Source organism: Micromys minutus (assembly GCF_963924665.1).
Source record: "Micromys minutus genome assembly, chromosome: 27".
NCBI lineage: Eukaryota > Metazoa > Chordata > Mammalia > Rodentia > Muridae > Micromys > Micromys minutus.
Window position 1 is genome coordinate 33,673,850 of NC_137962.1, and position 22,810 is coordinate 33,696,659.

The window sequence follows — 22,810 nt, forward strand, 5'->3', positions numbered from 1 at the left end:
GACTCTTCCACCAGCCTTTAATGTGAGCATGTGCTCTCCAAGGATGTCGGAGATGGGGAATACTTGGAGAAGACCCCAGAGTATAGCCTGACCTGAAGGAGCGATTCATCCCCGAACCACAGCTCATCTGGTGGTTGGATACTGTACTGGCTGGGGTCCCTCGTTTCTCAGACATAGCGAGTTGGCAAGGTTGGAGGGCAGAAGAGGCTGAGGATGGCCCCTTGGGTTGGCATAGCGACAGCAGTGGGCACACACTATTTCAGAGTTCCACTCAAGGCGTGGCTTCTTCTTAGTCCCAGCGGGAGGGGGGAGCACAGCGCCATGTCCGTCCAGTAAATGCAGAACTAGAGTGGTCCCAGCCTCGGGCCTGGAGGATAGAGCAGGCCCCACACGTGACATCTTACCACACACTAGCTGTGGTTCGAGTGTATGTGTCACACAGTCTTCACTCCATCAGCTCTGCCACGTGCCCGGAATGCTCTCACACCCCTATTACCGAGGAGGAAGCTGGAGCACAAAGAACTTAGAAAGTGTGCACGAGCCTACCATGAAGAGCCTCATCCGGGGCTCCCGCGGATCTTGTCAGCACCACAATTTGGGGCCCTAGTCACTGCATTAGAAGGGCTGAATAGCTACCACTGGGGAGTGCCAGCAAGGTTGGGATGCTCTCCTCTGCCCTCCGCTCCTTCCTCGAGCCCCTCATTATGAAGGCAACCTCATTCCCCTAACTAAGCTTCCGGTAGGTAGAAAGGTCTTGTTATCCAGGAAAGCCCTCTTTGTCACAGTACCCTGGGCATCACAAGACTCAGGTCCCCCCTCGGGGCCTCTGATGGCCTCTGCTGTGAGCCTGGAGGATTGTCCACATGTCCACAGCTCCCCTGAGCTTTTTTTTTTTTTTTTTTTTAGGAGCCTGATCCAGGAAGAGGTGAGGAAGGTTTGTAGGCTCACCATGTGGCCCACTGTTCCTGGCTCTCTGCCCATGTCCTAGAGCCCCTGAGCAGTTTGAGGGACAAGCCCAGAACAGAATTTTTCCACGGAAAAAGCCACAAAGGCACACACCCCTGCCGGGCTTCTCTGCTCGCAGGCCCTCCCTGCTCTGGTCACTTGGACACCTCAGGAGGCAGCTGCTGGCTGGGAAGAGGGTTTTCCCACTGTGGGATGAGGGCCGGGGCCCACCTGCAGGGTGGCCCAATGAAGGTGCCAGGTATGCTGTCATCCCACTGCCAAAAGCCTGGCAAGGCCCCACATGCCACTAGCCTCCTGCTGGCACCCACTACTTCATTTTTAGGATTTTAAATATGTTTCCCATTCACAGGCTCAGCCTTTAGTCCACTCCCCTGTCCCAAAGCCTTGGATTGTCCATGGTCTAACCTGTTCTAGGGGCTCAGGATACGATTGGTTGGTGTCTAGGAGTTAGTATGTGTAGAGCTGCAGATAGACCTCTGTGCCCAGATAATGAATGAATAAATGAATGAGTGAATGAACAGATGGATGGATAGATGGATGGGTGGATGCTTTTCGGCAAGGAGGTGACTTAGGTTTTTGATTTGAGGACAACAAAACAAAACCCAAACAGGCCTAGTGTGACAGGCCTAGTGTGATAGGGTGTCACTGTCCTACAACCCCAACTAAAGGAGGATGAAGGTAAAGAAGGGATTATAGAGTGAGATCAAGGTCATCTTGGGTTACAGAGTAAGACCCTGTCAGAGAGAGAGAGAGAGAGAGAGAGAGAGAGAGAGAGAGAGAGAGAAAGAGAGAGAGAGAGAGAGACAGACAGACAGGGTGGGGGAGGAAGAGGAGGCTCCAAGGATTAATATTGTTTCTATTAAGCCTGACAGTCTGGTAGGAAAGAACTGACTCTCACAAGTTGCCCTCTGACTTTCCACGCGTGAGCTGTGTACACACACTAAATAAATAATAATTTTTTAAAAAAAGTTCTTCGAAAAAAGAAAAAAAGGAATGCTAATCCTCACCCTTCACCCCACTCTCAACTCCCACCCCACCCCCACCCCCATCTCACCATCTCTGGGCTTACCAACTCTACATGGTTTCCCAATGCACAGTTCAGCCTCTGCCCCTGAGCCCTGGAAGTGCAGTGCTGACTCTTGAGTGGGCTTCCCAAGCCCCCCACCCGCTCTGAGCACTCACCTCCTAGTACCCTTACAGACAGCACTGGTTCCCCCTCCTTGCAGGGTTGGGGTACAGGCAAACACCACAGAGGCTGGCTTCAGGGGGGAGTGTTGAGTCCTGTCAGTCAGATTCCCTTTAGTGCAAAGAAAGGCAAGTTTGCTGTCAGCTACAAATTGGTAACCGAACTTGGTCACTTAGGCCACTTAGGCGATGTTTCTCGTAGGTTCTGATTCACGCACTGGCAGGGGTGTGTGGGTACAAAGTGGGCTGAGGAGGCAGAAGTCCTGTCTTGGTAGCACCAACACCCACATTTACTGAAAGCCTACTTCCAATGGTCTCTTACGTTGAGGTGTATAGAATCTCGTGGATTGTGGTGGTTGGTGTTTTCAGTGGGATTTGGGTGGCACATAAAATGAAAATTTCTGCTCTGTCCATCTTTAAGTACAAAAGGGTGCCACTGCGGGGTTTTTTTTAAAAATCATGGGACCATCAGCCTAGAGAACTCCATCACTCAGATGGGAATTCCACTGCTAGTCAGCAGTCAGTTTCCACTCCACCCTCCTCACGTGTCTTTCTTCTCTCTCTGTGGATTTGCCCATTCTGTGTTTCACCTTTAAATGGACTCAGGTAACATCTGGGATTTTGTATCTGTCCCCTTTCTCATGGCATAATCCTTTTGAGCTTTTTCCAGACTAGGCCGTGAGTGCATGCTTCCTTCCTTTTCATGGCTGGATAATACTCCATGGCATGGGCATACCACATTTTGTTTTCAGCCACTCACCCGTCGATGGAGAACCGGGTTATTTCCATCCTCTGGCTACTGTGAATAGTGTTGCTGGGAGCGTTTGTACAGAAGGTTTTGTTTCGACACCTGTCTTCAATTCTTTTGGATCTATGCCAAGAAATGGAATTTCCGGGCAGCTTTGTGTGTGTGACTTTTAACTCTCTGCCAAATGCTGCCCACAGAGACTGTGGTGCGGGAGGACCCTGCTCCTCTGCCTCCTCACCCGCACGTGGTGTTTTATGGCTTCTTAGTGTAGTTCACAGGGGTCCTGATGGGTGTGCAGATGTTTGTGTGAGGTTGTACCTAACTGTGCACGCTGCTTGCTTCTCCCGTGCCTCTGGGGAAACATGTCAAGTCCTTTACAAAAATGGGTTGTTGTCTGGTTGCTGAAATCCAACAGTGGTTTGTGTGCCTCTTGCATCCCACGGGAGCTTCCTCTACACAGCCATTCTTGGGCCCCCAAATCAGCTGGGACTTGGCATTTTGAGGGCACGCCTACCATCTGGAGGTTGCATAAAGGTAGTATCAGCAGAGTACAGAGGGATGAGATTCGACTCTCAGAACAAATGCTCACTGTTCCTCTCTTAATGCCAGGGCACTCCTGGAAAGGAGAGTAGAGTTTTCCAGATGGAGTGGTAGAGGAGGGACAGCGTGCTAACAGACGGACTGATGTCAGCAGTCAAGGTGGACAGTGGAGAGAGAAGGGAGGGTTCGTCAGCGCCAACGCCCCACGCTGACATTCCGGGGCAGAGGGCAGCGGGAATTATGGGAGCAGGGGCTACAGCAGACCTAGTCTCAAAAACAATGACAAAAACTCTTTGGCTGTGGAGATCTGGGTAGTACAGGGAGCCATCTGTAGGTAGGCACATAGGCCTAGGTGGGTTTTTGCTGTCCTCAGTTCATCCTGGGATCTGTTCACCTGAGCCTGGTGGTCTGAGCGCTCTCCCGGGTAGGCGGTAGAGGCATGAGGTCCAAGCCTATTGGGGGAAAGTTGGGAACAAGGAGTGCCCTTGAGAGCTAGTACCAAAGTGACAGCTTTGCCCCGGTGGCAGTGTCCCGTGGCGTTCCCATCCATCTCGTTTCCCCAGCTCGGTTTCCGAGGATTCTACTGTTACTTTGGGCTGGATTCCCCAGATTCCAACCCGCTCCCAGCCCCACCCGCCCAGATGCCCTTCCTCAACGCCAGCCTGGGGCGTGTTTGCCCCATTGTGTCATGGGAGACCCAGGGGGGGTCCTGGCCAGATTAGCAGGTAGAGCAGGGTGGGGCGTGCTACAGAGATTGAGTGTCACAGTGAGGCAGCACATGCTGGGGGCTCAGACCAAAAGGAGACTGCCCAACTGCCTGGGGAGTCTGGTGGCCTGGAAAAACACAGTTCTTAAAGAACAGCCACAGGCCTAGCTGTCAGCTTTGGGGGCTCATATTGGTTCCTCTGCACTGCTGCTCCCTTGCTAAGCAAGCCTTTCTCTGGTGTTGTTGTTAAAGAAAGGGCGTCTCTGTGCAATCCTAACTGTCCTGGAATTCAGAGATCCATCTGCCTCTCTGTGCCACCACCACCACCTACCTGGCTCGGTCTGTTGTTTTAGACCCAGAGACTTTTGCTGTTGTTTGTTTGGAGACTGGATCTGCTGTAGCTCAGGCTGACTTTAAGGAGCTGAGAATGACCTTGAACTGATTCTTCTGCCTGCACTTTTCGAGTGCAGAGATTACAGGCGGGAGCTACCACATACAGTATATGTGCTACTAGGCATAATTGAGCTTAGGGCTTTTTGCACATGGAAGGACAGATCTCCACAAGGACAGATCTCTACCAACTGAGCCCGATCCCTGGATGTGAACCTGGGGATTGGCCCTCTGCTCCTCTGTTTAAGGTTCTTTGTCTGATTGCCTAGAACGGATGGTTGTGGAAATACAATGGTTGTGGAAAACAGCTTAGCAATTCCTCAGGAGGTCAACGGGTCCCCAGATGACTCAGGAAGTCCATTCCCAGGGGTAGGTGCTTGAAAGATTGAAAATAGGGACCCATGCAAGGGCAGGCATGTCTGCCTTCATAGCCACAGCTGATTGTCTATCCACAACTGAGGGCCTGGTGTGCAAATGGAATATTATTCAGCCTTTAAAAGGAACAAGGCACTGATGTAGGTATGCTGCGACTGGAATAAACTCTGAAAGTGTTCCACCGAGTGGAAGGAATCCAGTTCCAAAAACCACGTGTATTGTAAGATTCCACAGACTGTCCAAGCGCAAGCAGCAGCCCCGTGGGAACAGAGACAGATTAGTGGCTGCCGGGGGCTGGGGGAGGAGGGGCTGGGAGTGCCTGCTCGTGGGTACAGAGTTTCCTTTTGGGATGTGGAGAAAAGCTTGGAACTTGATAGAGGCGGAGGCTACAATACTGTGTGTGTGTGCTAAAGGCCACGGGGCTGCACATTTTTAAATGGTTAATGTTATGTTATGCGAATTTCCCCTCATTATAAAAACAAACAACCATGTTGATAATACTCCAAGCTCAGAGTGAACTTGGCAAGAGGCTTCCTCCCTGGGAGTTGCCAGGAGTCATTACAAAGGCAACCACAGTCTCTGAGCCCAGCCCCGGCACACAGTAGGTGCTTATCTCATGCCAGCTCCTGTCTCTTCCTAGTGTATCCACTCATCTAGATGTGAAGGGGCTGAGCTATTCCAGGTGTATGTCTGTGCTTTCATTCAGGGTGGGGGTAGTGGGTGGGGTTGGGGAGGGTAGGTGTCTATACCCATTCCCTGAATGTGCAATTTAGGCTCGGAGTGTCTTCTCAAGTTCACACACGGGTGGGAACTGAAGGGAGTGTCCTTTGGACTCGGAAGGAGCAGATAGGGAAGCTCAGTGGTCTGGGAGTTGGGTGTGCCACTCCAAGGCAACTGGGAACTGTGCCAAGGCTGTCAGAGCCCAGGTGGGATGCTGTCTGATCGGAAGGATCTGGGTGTCTGACTCAGGCCTGGGAAGCATGGCTTCTGCAGGTGTGAACTGGCCTATGGTTCTAACACTTCTAGGGCTGGTGGGGCTCAGTGAAGGAGGTGTTTGGTGCCAGTGGGGAACAGTGGACTGCCTCAGGGGTTCTCAACACCTTTCCCCCCCCCTCTGCCCCCGCAGAGCATTGTCATCCGTTGTGGCCCTGGGAGCCAACATCATCTGCAACAAGATTCCTGGCCTGGCCCCACGGCAGCGTGCCATCTGCCAGAGCCGACCCGATGCCATCATTGTGATCGGGGAGGGGGCGCAGATGGGCATCGATGAGTGCCAGCATCAGTTCCGGTTCGGACGCTGGAACTGCTCCGCCCTGGGCGAGAAGACTGTCTTCGGGCAAGAGCTCCGAGTAGGTAAGGGTGTCTCTGGGCCTGTGGGCTGGGGGCCAGGTCACCCACCAGCCAACCCAAGTCCAGGCCAAACAGATCACACACAGCCTGTGTGTATGGGATGAGTGTCCTAGCTCTGGGGTGTAGACGGGAGCAGAGGTGGGAAATTTGATAAAGTGGATTGGCTTATTCAGTAGCTTCAAGTACCCCGGGTCCCTGGACAACTTTCTGTGACTGCCATCTCGAAAGCATGGAGAATATGTAAGGCTTTGGGCATGGATGAGAGCTGCAGCTAAGACGGGGTGGGGGCATGGGATGCCACTTGCTCCTTGCTGAGTGATTCCAGGAGACAGAGCCTATAGGAGGCTCTGATATGGTGGCTCTGACCCTGTAGGAAGGGTGTGATGAGCAGGGGTAGATCTGGGCGGTGCAGGAGTGAGATTCCATTTGAAGGCAGAGATCAGCTACTAGAACTTGTCAGGTGGGGGTCTACTGAGGGCAACGGCCCTTCAGATCTGTGGTGGTGCCCACCCGCCCTGTGCAAGCTACATGGGACTCCTTTCACAACATTTCACGAACAAAGCCGAGGGAGGACCCAAGTCAGGGTTAGGAAGAGGCTTAAAGGAAACTTCCAGAAAGTATCTGGATCCAAATCCAGCTGTGTGACCTTTGGCTGTGTCCCTCGGGACTATCCCGAGCCTTCGTCTCCTCATTTGTAGTGTGAACGCTGAGCCAGTCGGTTCTTGTCTGGGTCTCAGCACCAGAATTTAGTAGATGCTCAACAAATGCCACCCCAGAAATCAGTAGGTGCTCAATAAATGCCGTGTGCTACTATATAAGATGGAAGACCAGTATAAAGCTTGCCGGCTGCCTTAGCCTTCAGGCCGTGGGGTCCCCCATACACCAGGGGGCTGCAGCTACCACAGGACTCAGTCTTGAGCTCGTTCTGCAGGGCTGCAGATACCAGCATGGGGCTGGAGGTGGTGTAGAGGAAAACTCCTGAGGGCCCCTTTGCGGTGAGCAGCCTGTGGGTGGCACCTAGTGCGGCCAGGAGCATGGCACCGCCCCCTCCCCGGGGCTGTGCCACCCAAGTGCAGATCGCTCCCTCCAGGTGCCAGCTGGGGGGGAGATTGTGGGCAGGGCAGTAGTGGGCAGAGGTATCCGCCTTCTGTGGCTTCCCACCCACTTCTGCGGGTACCATGTGTGGAGGCCTCTGTGAGTAGAGGGGGTAATGCCAGCCCCACGATTGTCCCCTTACCTCACTGTGTCCCCCTTGACACTTGGGAAATGGCCTTGGGCCCACCAGCAGCCAGAAGGAGCACAGCTCTGTCCTCAGGAAGGAAACTGAGGTGGGGCTGGTCTGTGTCTCCCCCCTGCTCCTTGCAGAAGGACCAGGACTTGGAGACCAGGCTACTGATGAGGCTGTTGTTCGACAGTTTGTGATTCCTACTCTTTGTACCCCTTACTCTAGAGAGAACCATTCCTCCCTCTCCTAGGGAGAACCTGGCCCTTCGTCCCACCTTCAAGAACATTTCAGGGCCCTTGGCAGGCTTCCTAGTAACCTGGCTCACAACCGTCTACTCCACGTAGCTTCTTGTCCAGATCATTGGTGGCATGCGTGTTGCTGATTGTCCCCATTTCCTGGCTTCCATCTTGATTCACTAACCTGAGTCCTTTCTGCCTCTCGCAGTCTTTTGTCTAGTCCTGGATAAGGCATGCCCAGTCCCCGGGCACACATGCAGGACTCTTTCCACAGTACCCTGACAGCTCATTGTTCCCTGATGTTCTGAGTCGCACTGACCCACAGATACTTTGGCTTCCACTCTCCACCCCTCTACCCTACCCTTTGATTCCTGCCAGGGCTGCTTCTCTCTCTGCTCCACCCTGGACTCCGTGAATGCCTCCTGTCTTCCACAGACCCAGTTACCAGGCCATACAGCAGCCTCCCTTTGTCCTTTCCCTTCTGTTCTATGGGTAGACATCCAGCCTAGTAGACCAAAGGATCTGGGTCTGATGCCCCAGCACCCCGCAGATCAGGATGCTGCAGGAGGAGCCTGGCATCTCCACCTGTGCTAGCTACTGGCCCATCAAATCTACTTGAGACTGTTTCTAATCCATAGCCAACAACAAAACCCAGCCATGTTCAATCTTTGCAGAAGTTCTCTACTGCCCTAAGGTAAGGGTAACTTCTAAGCCTGGAGGACCTCACCTTGCTCTCCTCTAACCAGAGCCCCAGCCACATCTGGCTTCTCTGCCTGAGCCTACTTTCTCAATATGAAAGGCCTCTCCCCTCTGCTCTACCTCTTTCTAGTTTATCTGTCTTCCTCCTAGGGGAGGAGTTCCCCACACCCTGAAGTTGGGTCAGCCTGAGCCTGTCCCTAGCCCTCCCTGCTGGGGAGATGGGGACAGGCAGGCTTTCTGCAGCCCAGCCTGTGTCTTGCTGCCCTGCCGTAGCCTCCTGTGGCTTCCTGTTGTACTCAAGCAGAGAAGCTCTGGCCCCAGGCCGAGCTGATGGAGCAAGGACAGGAACCGCAGGGGCTTTGCCTATATGGGAAGGCTCCTTTTCCCTTCTTAGCGGCTGGGGAGTCAAAAAGCAGCAAGCTGGCTGTACTGTGAGCTGGCCACTTTGAGAGGCTTGCTGGATGCCTGGACATGCCCGGAAGCTGGGCTTCGAGCTGGCAGGCAGCCGGGGTGCTCTCATGGGAGCAGCCTCTCAAGCGGGGCCAATTAATGATTGTCCCCGAGAGGGGCAGTGGTCTGGATGGTGAGACAGCCCTCTTTAGGGCCTTGCCTGTGACCTTGGATGGGTCCTAAAACTTGAATGTCAAAGGGAAACCTCCTGAAGACAGTCAAAGGCCCTCTGCCAAGTCACACTTCCCAGACACCTTTGCAAGTGCCGTTTGTCTCCAGTGATGGGATGCTCAGTACTCCGACGATGGCTACCACACCAGCCTTGTCTGGCACGCTGAGGGTGTTACTGAGTCCTTTCCTTTGAGAAAGTTAAGGCAGCCTTTAGAATCCCTGCTGTTGTGGTATTCTGTGCTTGGCACCTTTTACTCTCTGGCCTGTCCAGTGCTGTTTTCACTGGGCTCCACAGAGGGTGGTAGCCTAGAGTTCTTCCAACTGGTCTCTCCCATTAGGGTTGCCTACGTTATAAGTGCAGCCCCGCCCCACCCTGAGATGGGAGAGGGGCAGAGGCAAGGCATGAGATACCTGGATATTCCAGGGAAGTCTGCTAGAAATGGGGGTTCTCTTGTAAGTGTGAGAGCTGCTAATAGTCACCATAATAAAACCAGGACTTTGAGCAAAGTCTTCCTCAGAGGGGATATCAGGGAAGGAGACCCAGGGAACAGAAGGTGCCAAGGCCCTTGGCCAGGAAGCAGAATGTATTTTTCTTGAAGGGCAGGTGCTCTGTGGGGCAGGCTGGAGGGTCGGTGAGGGAGAGTTGAGGCAGAAGTATGGGGACAGACACTGATGGAATGAGCTTTCAAAGAGGTCAGAGCATTTGAGCAGGCAGGGTCTTTCCTTGAACATGCATGAACCCCAGCTCCTCGTGAGTCAGGGGCCTCTGACCCATTCACCCGGCCTGGACTGTGGTTTGCCTAGTCCTTAGTTCCATAATGCAAACTTCTGCCTATCATGTGCTGGTCTCAGACATGACCAGGCATAAGGGCTGCCCCTAATCTGAGCTCACGTGAGCAGACCAAGGCTGACTCCTGCTGGCTTTCTGAGTGAGCTTGGTTACAGGGACAGCAGCCCTAGAACTAGGTATACAAGTGTCCCAGCAGAGGGGCAGCTGAGGCTCCCCAGGGAGCAGGCAATGGTTTTAGGTCATCTGAGAATCTAGGGCCTTTGGGGAAGGAGGGTGGCTCCTCATCACATGTCCTTAGTACCAGGGGGCATTGTCCTCAGAAGGACACTGGCTGCCCTAAGTTCTCCATAGCTGTAGGCCTCTGCTAACAGGTGTGTATCCACTGAACAGACAGTAGTACAGGACACATCAGGGCACTGTGAGGGACAGTGGCTGCCATTATTAATCCCTGGAGTTGTTCATCTTGCTAGCATTGAATACCTGCTGTATTCTGCCCAGGGCACCCCGAGTGAACTGGGATGGATGGGCAGGAAGAAGACAGTGCTAAAGAGACTCTAACCTTGAGGTTGTCAGACTTGGTCTGAGCATCTCATATTACTGTCCCATAGAGCCCGTCACCAGGGTCAGCCAAGGCAGCAGGACATTTCTTATGCGTAGGGTCCCAGTGTCCAGGACTCTAAGAACTACCAGGACCTTGGAAGCCAGTTTCTGGCCTGGGATGTGTTGAGACCCCAGGCTATTGCCTGGACTCCATCCGTCCTTGGAAAGGCAGCTCATAGATGAGAGAGCTGTTCCCAGAGGACCACTCTGTCACCGTCACTGAGCTTTGCAGCCTCAGGCAGCTGGACGTGGTAGATTGGGCCATCCTTCAGCCCCTCAGAGGCCACCTGGAACTTATCCAGAGCTGGAATTTTCACCTTGTTGTCAGGCCCTGTCAGGAGTGTAGTCAGGGTGAGGCCTGGAAAGGGCAGATCTTTCCTGGGCCAGTGGTCTAGCTCACCCATGTGACCTTGAGTATAGTCTTGTGCCTTCGGGGCCTCAGTTTTTCCTTTTGTGCCAGAAGGGGCTGAGGCTAAACCCCCACCTCTCTCAGAGGTGATTTTGTCAGCAGCCCCGAGGGAAGGAGAAATGGACGACTGCTAACCCTATCCCAAGGCACCATGGATAAGAGGCTATGGCTGTCCAAGGTCCTTGTCTTCCCTCAGTATTTCTACAGGATCCAAAGAGACACAGACCCCCCAAGACTCTGACCCTCGGTCCCCTTGTCATATAGCCAGATCTTGTCCTCTGGGCCCAGTGCCCCCAATTGGGGCACTATCTACAGGGCTGCATAGCAGCATGCGCAGGCCACCCTGGGTCGGAACAAAAGCCTGGGGCGCAGGCGGGCCTGCATGTTTGGACCTGGCAGGCCTTTCCCTGGTGCTCTGTTTATGACAACGGCAGCGAAGAGCTTAGAGTGGAGACACTGACTCAGCCAAGCCGGGTGGGGCCGGGTGGGGTGGGAGCCAGAGGGGACAGAGGGACACAGAGAGATAGAGAAGGACAGATAGGTGCATAAACACACACACACACACACACACATACACGTATGTACAGGCATACACACATAATTATATGTGTCTACACAACTACATGCTCACAGTTGTATGTATGCACAAGCACACAGACTTGCACACAAGTATATACCTACATACAAATGTATGCCTGCTCATGAACTTAATATATGTGTATATGTGTGTGTGTGCGCGAGTGCGCATGCCTGTGTGCATGTGCACACACACACACTCTCACAAACATGTCGCACACACACACACACACACACACACACACACATATTCCTCAGTCACACATGGGATACACAGCAGCAACTAGACCCTGGGGACTGAGTCCATTCTGAGGCTGAGTGGCCATGCTGGGGTATGGGAAGCCATAAGGGACATACTGGGCACTGCTCTGACTTTTAGCTTTTCACTTCACAACTTCTGTGCCCAGTAGCCACTCAGAACCCTGTCCAGAGTGAGTTCCCCTTGGATGCACTACATCCATTGGCCGGAGACATCTGGAGCTACCACAGGTCTAGGGATGTCCTTTGCTCTAATAGCCTCAATTTCTCAGTTATAGATTGATCCCATTGGAGACAGCATACTCCCTGCTCAATTCTAGACTTAGGAGGATACTGGAGACCTGGCAGGCTGAAGTTGGGGGAAAGAATCTTGGCTGAGCAGGGAAGTCACCAATCATGTCCCTGCCCAAGCCCACTGTCTCATGTGCCTGCTTACTGCCTGCCTAGGAATCTTTCTAAAAGTTTCAGAAGCACACTGCTAGTCCTTTTGAAGGAGATTTTCTAAAGAGGACCATTGCTCCCAGGAACACTGAGGCCTAAGAGAGTGAAAGGCCTGGCCAGGGTCACATAGCACAGACCCAGTGGTCTCTGAGACTGGCTTTGGCGGTGGTTTTTGTGGGCACAGCAGGGCTCTCTTGGGGCCCAGCTTGTGTACTAGGCTCTTGCCCTCCTGTCTTCAGACCTCTTATGTATTTACAGCTAAGGTTTCCTTTGATGCCCCAAGGTTCATCTCCCACTTGGTGATTGCCTCCACTAGTGGCTCCTATACCACATAGGCAGCCTTCTGGAATCTTCTACCCCCCTCACCCACTGCTGATCCCAACGGCTCACCCACAGGCACCCTTGCACCTGCCTCTCCTCGCTACCTCCAAACCCCTGCAGCTGCCCAGAGGGTTCCCTTCAGCTTAGATCAGAGCCACACCTCCAAGGATGCCCTGTCTTCTCAGAAGAAAGCCTTAATCTTCCTGATTCTCTTCCAAGAACAATAGTGCGGAACCCCTGAGAACCATCACTTTTCCTGGGAATAAACTTTGGGTGCTCAACTCATTTCTCCTCAGGACTTTGGCATGGATCGTCCACCTGCCTGAAGCACAGTTCCTCACGCCTTTGCTTGTCTTTCTTTCCTACCATTTAGGTCTTATCTCCAGCTCCATTCCCTGCCTGTCTTGCCCCAGTCTCTCCACTGCCCTCCAGGTGGCCCCTGCACAACCCTCTGCCTTACAGCTGGGAGCCCCACCTAACATGTCTGCCCTGGGTCAGCATCCTTCACTCTTATGCTTAGCCTTCTGAAAGATGGTGGACCTATAGATGTCTCTTCAGTATTCTGGGTGGTCTGGCCCGAAGCGGGGCTGTGCTTGGTGGTGTGGGACAGGGACACACATTTATAATTTCAGCACTTAAGAGGCAGCGGCAGGTGGATCTTTGTGAGTTTGAGGCCAGCCTGGTCTACAGTGTGTTCCAGGACACCTAGAGCTACATGGTGAGCTCCTGTCTCAAAAAAAAAATGTGTGTGTGTGTGTGTGTGTGTGTGTGTGTGTGTGTGTGTGCAGATGCCCAGGGAGGCCAGAGGTGTTGATCCCCTGGTGCTAGAGTTATAGAGAGTTGTTTCACCCAACATGGATCCTCTGTTTTCCAAACCATCTCTCCAGCCCCAGTGTACCAGTTTTTGCAGCCATCTCTGACATATCCTCGGGCTGTTCCCACCTTGAGCTGCAATCGCCATTTGCGTGTGGGATTCTGGGGGCGTGGCTTCATTTCCTACCCCGTACCTCGTACCTCGTACCTCGTACCTCAAGGTGCGGTTGCTGCCTCAGGATGCTCGACCTTCCCATTTCCAAGGACCTGCCAGACTGTCCCCTCTTGTCTTCCCCTTTCACGTGGACAGCGGTGGTGTCCAGGACTCTGACGTTTCAAACCTTCACTAGCACGTGATATTAATGGTCTGTGATTCCCATCCTCCTGGTGGGTATGAGCTGCATCTCACTGTGGTTTAGGTTTGCTAACACTTGGCACTAAATATCTTTTCATGTGTCTATTGGCCATATTCATACTGAGAAACGTCTCTTAGAGTCTTTGTCCACACACTCCCCTCTCCGATTGTCCCCCAACCCACTTTTCCAGTCCTGGGAATGAAACCTGAGGCCTCTTGCATGCCAGGCAAGCACTTTGCCATTGAGCCATACCCACTGCCCCTTCTTTGCCCGTTTTTAATTGTTTGGTTGCTTTTTTTTTTATTAGTGACTTGAAGATGATGTTGTTTTTAAAGAGGAGGGGCAAGGTCACACAGGGGTCATACAGAGGTCATGCAGACACCCACCTTTGCACACACTCCCAAGTGCCAAGTTCAAACAGAATATCACGCATACCCAAATACATGTGTGTGAACACATGACGCACACACACCACATGGGGTTGCTTAAGCATGTACATACGACAGAGATCCTCTGTGTGTAACATATGTGGGTATGAAGCTTAGGGAAACCTGTCTGGGGGTCTGTGTGTGGCCACAGAGACACAGGAAGGCCTCTTGGCTGTCCTTCTCTGGGGCCTCAGTCCATCTCCTTGCTTAAGGCCCTTCCCAGAACCCTTCTGAGAGACAAGGGATTTTGTAAGCATGGCCTCCTCAGTGTAGCCCATGGGGTCATTGTGAGCTCTACTCTGGCTCTTATACATCCTAAAAATAGTGCATGGTTCATATGGATGCCATGAAGTGGCAGGTAGTTTGAGTGATAGGTCTGGGGGTGGGTTTAACCTCAGCTCTGCCCTGAGGCAAGGGGCCCTGTCTTTCCTCTGCTCGGCAAGCAAGCCCATTAGCTCTACCCGGTGGGGTTCTCTGGGGGTCAGTGTGAGGGAACACCGGGGAGTTGAGAGTCAGCTCTAGTTTCACACTGGAGGCTTGTGGCAGGCAGGGGCTGTGTGTATTGTCTGTGAGCCCAGTCTGTGCCAGCCGGGTGAGGAGCCCAGGGGCTCAGTGAGGGCGAGCTTGACTAACCTAAGGGAAACTGAACTGGACAGTTCTCCTGTGGCTGGGCCAGCCTCTGTTCTGTACTTGTGGTTCACCCACATGGTGGTGGTCTCAGAGGCTGCTCCCCTGATAGGCCTACAGAGGTCTGGACCCTGAGAAGTGCATGGCCATCCTGTGGTATCTCTACTAGCTTTAGACCTCCTCTCCCTCTCATTGATAGGTGTCATGGCACTGGTTCTGTTTGCTCCCAGAGTCATCTCCAGGCCAACGAGCAAGGGAGTGTTGCATTTCCACAAGGCAAATAGGGACGTGGGCTTCTAAAGGGGTTGTGGCTTGCCCACCCTACCCCTAGCCTGGGGCAACTTCAAGCCCAGTGTTTCTCTGCCTTCACTGCTCCAAGCCTCTCTGCAGGCCCTTGCTGAGTTTTCCATTTATTGGCCAGAGCTCCTCAGCTAATGGTGCTTGCTTTGTATCCAAATACCATAGGTGGGGGAGGGGGTGGGTGGTCCCCTGGGGAGATCTATATTATCCTGAGGACCATCAAGACTCAAAAACCCATCCAAGGACTCTGGAAAGCCAGAAATAAGAGGTGGCCCTTCTGTAAGCCCTCCTCTCCCATCTCTGGTGTTTTCTGGGGTAGCTGGGGGGTGGGGGGGACTCCAGTGCTTAATGGTGCAGACCTCGGGAAGAATAGTCTCTGATCCCAAAGGACCCCTAGGTCTCTGTGAACCAAGTGTCCTCTCAGGACACCTGGTGGTGACCCAAACCGGGCCTGCTGGCCTCATTCACTTGAGCCCTCTCCTTGCCATCAAATCATGGAGAACAAACCGCCTGAACCCAGGCAACAGCCGCTGGTCGGGAGCAACTTGTTTACCACCAGGAGGCTCAGCCTTCCTATCTGAGAAATGTGTCCAATTAAAATGACCCGTTCTTAGGAATGTTGGAAAGATATGATAAGAAGAGCCGGTCCACCCATGCCTGAGGACGTGGGAGAGGGTCTTGAATGTAAGATGCATAAGAAAACTGACCTGAATGTGGCCCAGAGGAAGCTCTATCTGTCCCAGGACACACTCTGGGATAGGACTAGCATCTCAGCTGTATCCAGAGCCTTTGGCATGGGGACATTGACAGTTACCAAAGGCAGAATTATTAGTGCTGCCAGACAGGAGGCAGGGAGCTGTGGGTCCCTCTCTTTATGTATAGTTCCTACCCACAGATGAACCACTGCCCTATAGTTCCTATCCACGTATGAGCCACCAGCCTGGCCATGTTAAGCTGCAGCTCATGGTGGGAGAGGATAGGCTGTCAGACTTTGGGAACCAAGGCAGGGCCCTAGAATTCATCTCAGAGAGCCATCAATGGTTGTTGAACTAGGTCCTTGAGCTCAGGGTGTCTGCATCTGAAAAGGATAAGCTCTCCGAGTCAGTCCTCACTTGTTCTCTCCTGGAGGGAGCAGGCTAGAGCCTTTGGGCAGCCCCAGCCAAGGCTCCAGGGGCAATGAGGAAGCCTAGGCGCACTCCTCCACCCATACTCAGGACCTGAGCATGCTATAGCCTGGGGAGAGTTACCAAGCCCACTGAGCCAGCATCCAGGGCTTGTTCCAAAGAACATTTGCAGCATGTTAGCTGCAGAGACCCTCATCCCATGACCCACACTCAGACCTCTTGTTTGACCTCACGTGGGTGTTCTCTGAAAACTACCACCTGCCTCTTGGTCCCCTTTCCCTGTCTCTAAGGCAACAGACAGAGGGCTTGGCTCATTAAAAGCAAACAAAAAAAAATCGGCCCTAGCAGGCAGGGCAGCCTGATGAATAATTGCTGAGTCAGAGCAAGTATGCTGAGTCAGGACAAGTATGGACAGAAACAGGTGAGAGTCGAGGCCTAAGCGGGACACATTCGAGACGCCTTGGGTTGTCCTGAAACACACCTGCCAGCCCGGACACCTGTCTGCTTGCCTGGGGCTTCAAGATAGGTTTCCTGGTCAGGCTGAAAGAGGTTGAACTGTGTCCGGTGGCTTGGCTTGGGTGGTGGTGGTGGTGGTGACACTTGCAGCTGTCTGTTCCTATTGCAGAACTGCACGATTATTAGAATTTTCTAGACCCCTGCATTGATGCTGCCTAGTCCACCCTCCCACACCCCTGCCACAAACACACCCTAAAGACCCACACCTCAACCAAAGGCACTTCCCCTGGGTGCTGGGAGTCTCTCTGTTCTTGTTTCCTCTCCCACAGTTACAGGGAAGGAAGATGCTTTCTGGTATGTTCCAGCTGCTTGGTGGGTAGAAAGGTAGGCTTAGGCTAGGCATGGAGGTGGTTCTTGACATGGTTTATGGACCTAGATTGACTCTGACCCATTATTCTGTAGTGGTGGGTCACAGCAGACACAGTCTCATAGTAGGGCCTTTACCCAGGTACCCAGGACAGGCTGGAACAGGCAGGTTCTGGCACAAGGCCTTGCTAAGGCTGGGCCTTGTTCTCCACCACCTTAGCCATGTCTGACCATAGGCCCTGCTGCCCATAGATGAGGTGGTAGGGAGACACCCTCTGGTGCTAACCCTAGGTTCCTGGGGTGGCCTTCATGAGCCTGCTGGACAACTAGACACTTCTATGAGCTGGAGCCATGAAGGAAACAGGGTGAACAGGGAAGGGCCCAAGAAATGAGTCCAAGATGGAAGGCTTGCAGGACCCAGTCTGGGACTGTGGAAGTTAAGAAAGAAAACAGAACAGGTCTCACCCATTTTTGAGAGAGAGGCCTTTGGACCTACAAGGTTCCAGGGAGTCCCCCTGTAGGACTAAGCTGATGGACAGGATTCTTACTGGACCATTGAGTTCTTTATCCTGAGAAGCCTGCCTAGACGAGGAGGGTATGAGGGCCAGGCCTTAAGAGAAGAAGGGAATCCTACCTCAGAGAGCAGTATAGCTACAGGGAGCTGTGGGCCACACCCAGATGGCTTGAGTCATCATCCCTGACAGAGGATGGGGAGAGGGCTGAGGAAGCCAGGCAGGTGTCAGCATGGGTGGGGTGGGGTGGGGTGGGAGAGTGGCTTCCCTTTCTAGCTCTGTGGGTCACAGGTTTGGTTCTGTAGTGGAGGAGAGCCAGTGAGGATGCTGGGATGGAGGGATGCCCTGCCTAGACCACACTTAGAAAGGCCCAGGGGGTGGCTAGTGATAGGTGGCTGTTCTCCAGAGGTTGGATGGAAAGGAAGACCTGGGAGCCCAAGGCCCGAAATGGACTAGAAATGAGCAGAGAGAGGGGATAGGGTGGGGTGGGGGTAGACTAAGGACAGAGACTCTGTACTTCCTCATGGCCCAGAATACCACCTTCTGCCCAGGACACAAATGACCCCTCCCTTGAGAACAGGGAGACAGCAGAGGACAGTGATGAGCTGACAGGTCACTGCAGACGCTAAACGGCAGCCAAATGCCCTTACTGTATCCGTCAGGGTGGGGCATATCAGCTCCACGTTCGTTAGTGAGCTGCAAACTCAGAAAGGGCAGGTGCTGAGCCTAGGGTCACACAGCAGGTAGACTACATCGCCTGTGACCGCCTGGCTCAGAACTTGAAGGCCTCAGCACCCATACCTGTTGTCTCTCTCCACAGGGAGTCGAGAGGCTGCCTTCACGTACGCCATCACCGCGGCGGGAGTGGCACATGCCGTCACTGCTGCCTGCAGCCAGGGCAATCTGAGCAACTGCGGCTGTGACCGGGAGAAGCAAGGCTACTACAACCAGGCGGAAGGCTGGAAGTGGGGGGGCTGCTCAGCTGATGTCCGCTACGGCATTGACTTTTCCCGGCGCTTCGTGGATGCGCGTGAGATCAAGAAAAACGCCAGGCGTCTCATGAACCTTCACAACAATGAGGCTGGCAGAAAGGTAGCAAGAGGCCATGCTGGGCATGCGGGCGTGGCAGGGATGGGGTCTGGTGGGTGTGGAGGCATGGTGGGCATTGGGGACGTGGTATCTGCCTACAGAAGTACGTGTCTCCTCTGTATCTCTCTGCAGCCCTAGGTAGTCTCCCTGCCCTCTGTAAAGGCCTGACACCTTAGGTTTGGACTTGTGGGACCAATTTCTATGTAGAGTTATGACTTGGGCCTGGCTGGGGACCTGCAGGTGGATCAAGATCCTGAGCCGAAATAGCCCATATCCCTGGTTCTGAAGGCTCACCAACAACAAACAAACAAACAAATAAAAACTCAGACAACAGAAAAGGAAAGATTATTGTCTCAAGATGGGCAGGTGCAGTCAGCTGGGGACACTTGAGGAATGGCCGGGTGGGATAGCGTGGGTGTGGAATAATGGGGTGGGATAGCGTGGGTGTGGAATAGTGGGGTAGGATAGCGTGGGTGTGGAATAGTGCGGTGGGATAGCATGAGTGTGGAATGGCCAGGTGGGATAGCGTGAGGGCTCTAATGGAGGAAAATCAGGCCAGGACACACTAGGGAAGAAGTCAGGGTGAGCCCGGCCACCACAGGGAGATGGAGGCCCCAGATACTGAACTAGGAGGAGCGGCTGCAACAGAGGCGGCAAGATGGCCGGAGATAGGGCAGCCAGCCGAGCAGAACAATGGCTGGATCTGGCTCCTTCACTCTAGGGGCTGCACCCATGCCTTCAGGGCCTAGGAGCTTCTTGAATGAACTGCCTTTTCAGGTAAAGAAGTGTTGATGAGTCTCTCCACCTCAGGGTGCATTCATTTATTCTGTTAACACTTTTTTTCCGGGCCAGGCAGTAGAGAGAAATCTAACCGGCTATGGGGGCTGGGATCACCTAAAGGTATAAAGAACCTAGGAGCCCAGCGGAAGGCACAGGGACTTCCTGGAGGAAGTGGTATAGAAAGTTCTTGAAGGACAAACAGGCTGATCCTAGGGGGTGGCTGGAGGCGACCTCAGCCAATGGAAGCAGGAGGAGAGGATGAGTCAGACCCAAGGAAGCTTGAGTCTGGTGTAGAGCAAGTAGAGGGTTGATATGAGGTGTCCCCATGGGGGGCAGATAGATTTGATGACAAAGAGATAAGGAAAGAATGGTTGCATGGCCTCCAGTGGGTTCCCAGAGAACCCCACATCTCCAGGCTAAGACCAATTCATAGAACATGATTCAAACCCACCCACCCAGGAGGCTGAAGAGGGGGCTACCAACGTGGAGAATAGGCAAGGCTAGATCCTCATAGGAGCCCCTTGAGTGTCTTCAGTGGCTTCGTTCTTAACAGATTTTTCTTTTCTCTTGGAAGGAAGGTTTCACTGTTCCTAGATTACAGATAAGAACAGTGAGCCCCAGGGCCAACTGCTGCAGATCTGGCCAAGTAGCCCCTCTGGCCTGAGTTCTGGTCACTGTTCATTGGGACAAAGATTCCAGGCAAAGGGCCATTTGAGGACCAGCTAGGGTTATCTCCAGTTCAGGTCTGGGGATAGATCTGGTAAAGAGGTATAAGGGGGTTAATGCAGGAATGGCCCCCAGGGATATGGAAAGATAGGGGTTGGTAATGGGACTAGGGACCAAAATGAAGGATAAGAGGTGAGTTTTGAGCAGTTAAAGGATTACAAACATCCCAGACATCCTCCTAGGGGCTTAAAGGAAAGCAGGGTCGTGAATAAAGGAACAGACCACAGGAGAGAAGGATGGCTGGAGGCTGGCTAGGAGCCATAGGAAAAGACTGTTAAAGGTCAGTGGTACCCAGGCGTGGCAGTGCCTTTACTGAGGCTGGCATAGATTGAGAGTTTTAGGCTAGCCTGAGCTACACAACAAAACCCTATCTCCGAAAGAGCCAGACAGGGTGGTGTGTGTCTTCAATCTCAGCACTCAGTAGGCAGAGTCAGGCAGATCTCTGGGATTTTTGAGGCCAGCCTGATCTACACAGTAAGCTCCAGGCCAGCCAGTGCTATTCAGTAAGACCCTGTCTCTCCAGAAAACAAACATCAACTAGTGGACACAGGCCTCATGACAACTCTGTCCTCAGTTATGTGGGAGTTGACTCTATCCCTCTGCTCAGCCTTCCCCTGTCTACACAATAGATGCTGGACACTTTGCCAGCCTCCTCCGCTACCCCTTTAGTAGCCCTACCTCCTAAAGCTGTGGGCACACTTTGGCCTGAAGCCCTGAAATCCTGTTGGTGACTGTATATGGGCCTTTGCCTCTAAGCAGCTCAGAGCTAGAACTAACTTTGGTGGTGGGCTGAGAGCCTGCGGTTGCCACCCTGACCCAGAACTGGGTCTGAACCAACCCTATAGCCTCAGACAGATGTCCCAGAGCACTACAAGCTCACAGCATTAACAGGAGAGACACATGTTCTCCAACAATTCTAGCCCTAAAGTGTGATGGGTCTATGTACTCTCCAAAGGATCTGAGGTGTAGAGAGTATAAAGGAGCCGGGTCCTACTTTCTTTGATCAGTTTCTAGAGGATCCCCCAACCCTGTGTTTGTTGGTTTGTGTCTGTATTGTTCTAGCCCCTTGCTCCTGTGTGGCCTCCACTATTGGGATATTGTTTCTTCTGTCTCATATGAGGGCACTCAGTGTCTTGTGGGCCACCCTGTTCCAGATGGACACAGCTCTGTTTTACCTTCATCTCATCCCAGTGAGGTCACTTCTGAGATCTCCTGTGATACGAGTCACGGGCAGCAGCCTCCAACCGTCTCACTCCCCATTCACCTCGGGCTGAATGAACTCAAGACGGGTGTCCCAGATGAGCTGGGGTGAGGTGGGCTAAGCTCAGAGCCTAGCTTGCCATGGCCAACAAGCTTCACCTCTCCAGACACACCATAGGCTGTGCTGGTCATTAAAGAGAGATGTCCCCTGGTATCTGGGCAGAAAGACTGATCCCAAAGATACTCAGAAGTGAAGGAGTCTGGTCAGTGGTTTTGCCCTTGTGTGGTCCCCAGCACAGTGTGGAACAAGGGCAATGGTCGGATGGAATGGCAACTTGAGAGGGCGGAGTTCATGTTTTTTCCCCTCTATCCAGACAGGGTGGCAGCCATGGCTGTTTCTGTGGGAGGGTCAATGTTGTGCTTGGGACAGCAGTGGACAGCACAGGAGTCCCCCCACTGACACCCCTCAGGCATGGCACCTTATCAGCTAACCACAGAGCATGTCCTGACCAAGGAAGGGTTCCTGACAGTGGTGCCGGGTGGGCTCATTCCAGTTGTACTCATTTGGGAAGGAAACCCATGGTGAGCCCAGAGTGCGGCTGCTGCTCTGAGGCCTGCGAGACCCGCAGCCATTCCTGAGCCCAGACCTCAGCCGCTCCCAGGCTGAAAGTGAGGCAGCTTCCCCACCCAGGCCTGTCCTGCTGGGATAGAGGAATCCCAGACTTCCCTGGGCTGTCCAACCTTCTCCTGAAAGACTTTGGTTTCCAGCTCTGGTGACTCCCCTCACCTGGCCTTAAAGAGTGTTGCTTCAAAACCCTGGATCCTCCATGTTAGCCCTTCCCTGGGTGCAGCTGACACCATACTTCTCTGTGTTATGAGGCTGCAGAGCCATCAGCCTCAGCCCAGCCCCTCAGGCAGGAGGCCCCTTCTTCAACCTCCAGGTGTCTCAGTGCCCCAAGCTCCTGGCTGTCCCTGGCGCCAAGGCTGCTGTCGCTCTCATGGTGAGAGCTCTGGAGAAGGAAAGGGCACATTCTTGAATCCTGTGATCACTTCCCGGTGGGGCTCCAGCTCAGGGGACCCAGCCAAGCGAGGACTCTGCCCCTCACTCTGCAAACACCTGCCCAATCAGCTTCATCTCCCCTTGTCACCAGCGGGGCTGTGCAGGATCTGATGTCCTCAGGCAGGTGGGGGGTGGGGGGTAGAAGAGAGTAGCAGGCTACAGATCCCTGATGGGACTCAGGAGCTATGGCCTGGGTGAGGGGTGCCCAGCAGGCCTCAGGGACACTGGTGGCTGACTACTGGATTGCTTGGCCCCAACCTGGTCCCCCACTGGTCTCAGCCATGGGAGGAAAGTTGTCAGCTAGGTCCTGGGTGACCTGCTGCTCCTGCCTGGGCCAGTCTAGCTAGCTGCTAAACAGGTGGTCAGAGCAGAGGACTTGGACTAGAAGGGAACACAGCAAAGCAGAATCAGAGGCAGGAGAGTCACCAGGATGGATGAGGGATGGGGGAATGCAAGGGACAGGTCCCAAGTATGCCTGAGACCGCACTGGCCCTCCTCTTAGGCCTTTCTGGCTCACCTACTCAGCCCACTACTGTG

At 53.4% G+C, this 22,810-nt stretch overlaps 1 protein-coding gene across 2 annotated transcripts in view; it reads left to right on the plus strand.

Moving 5' to 3' along the window:
- The window catches only part of WNT7B (Wnt family member 7B), a gene marked incomplete at both ends in the record, with an annotated part of 40,448 nt that overhangs the window by 15,542 nt on the left and 2,096 nt on the right, over nucleotides 1–22,810 (plus strand). For both annotated transcript variants that reach the window (XM_080939063.1, XM_080939062.1), the window contains 2 exons: nucleotides 6,037–6,263; nucleotides 18,239–18,510. In XM_080939063.1, the coding sequence (XP_080795189.1) occupies nucleotides 6,037–6,263; nucleotides 18,239–18,510 (499 nt within the window). The remainder of the gene's footprint in view (nucleotides 1–6,036; nucleotides 6,264–18,238; nucleotides 18,511–22,810) is intronic.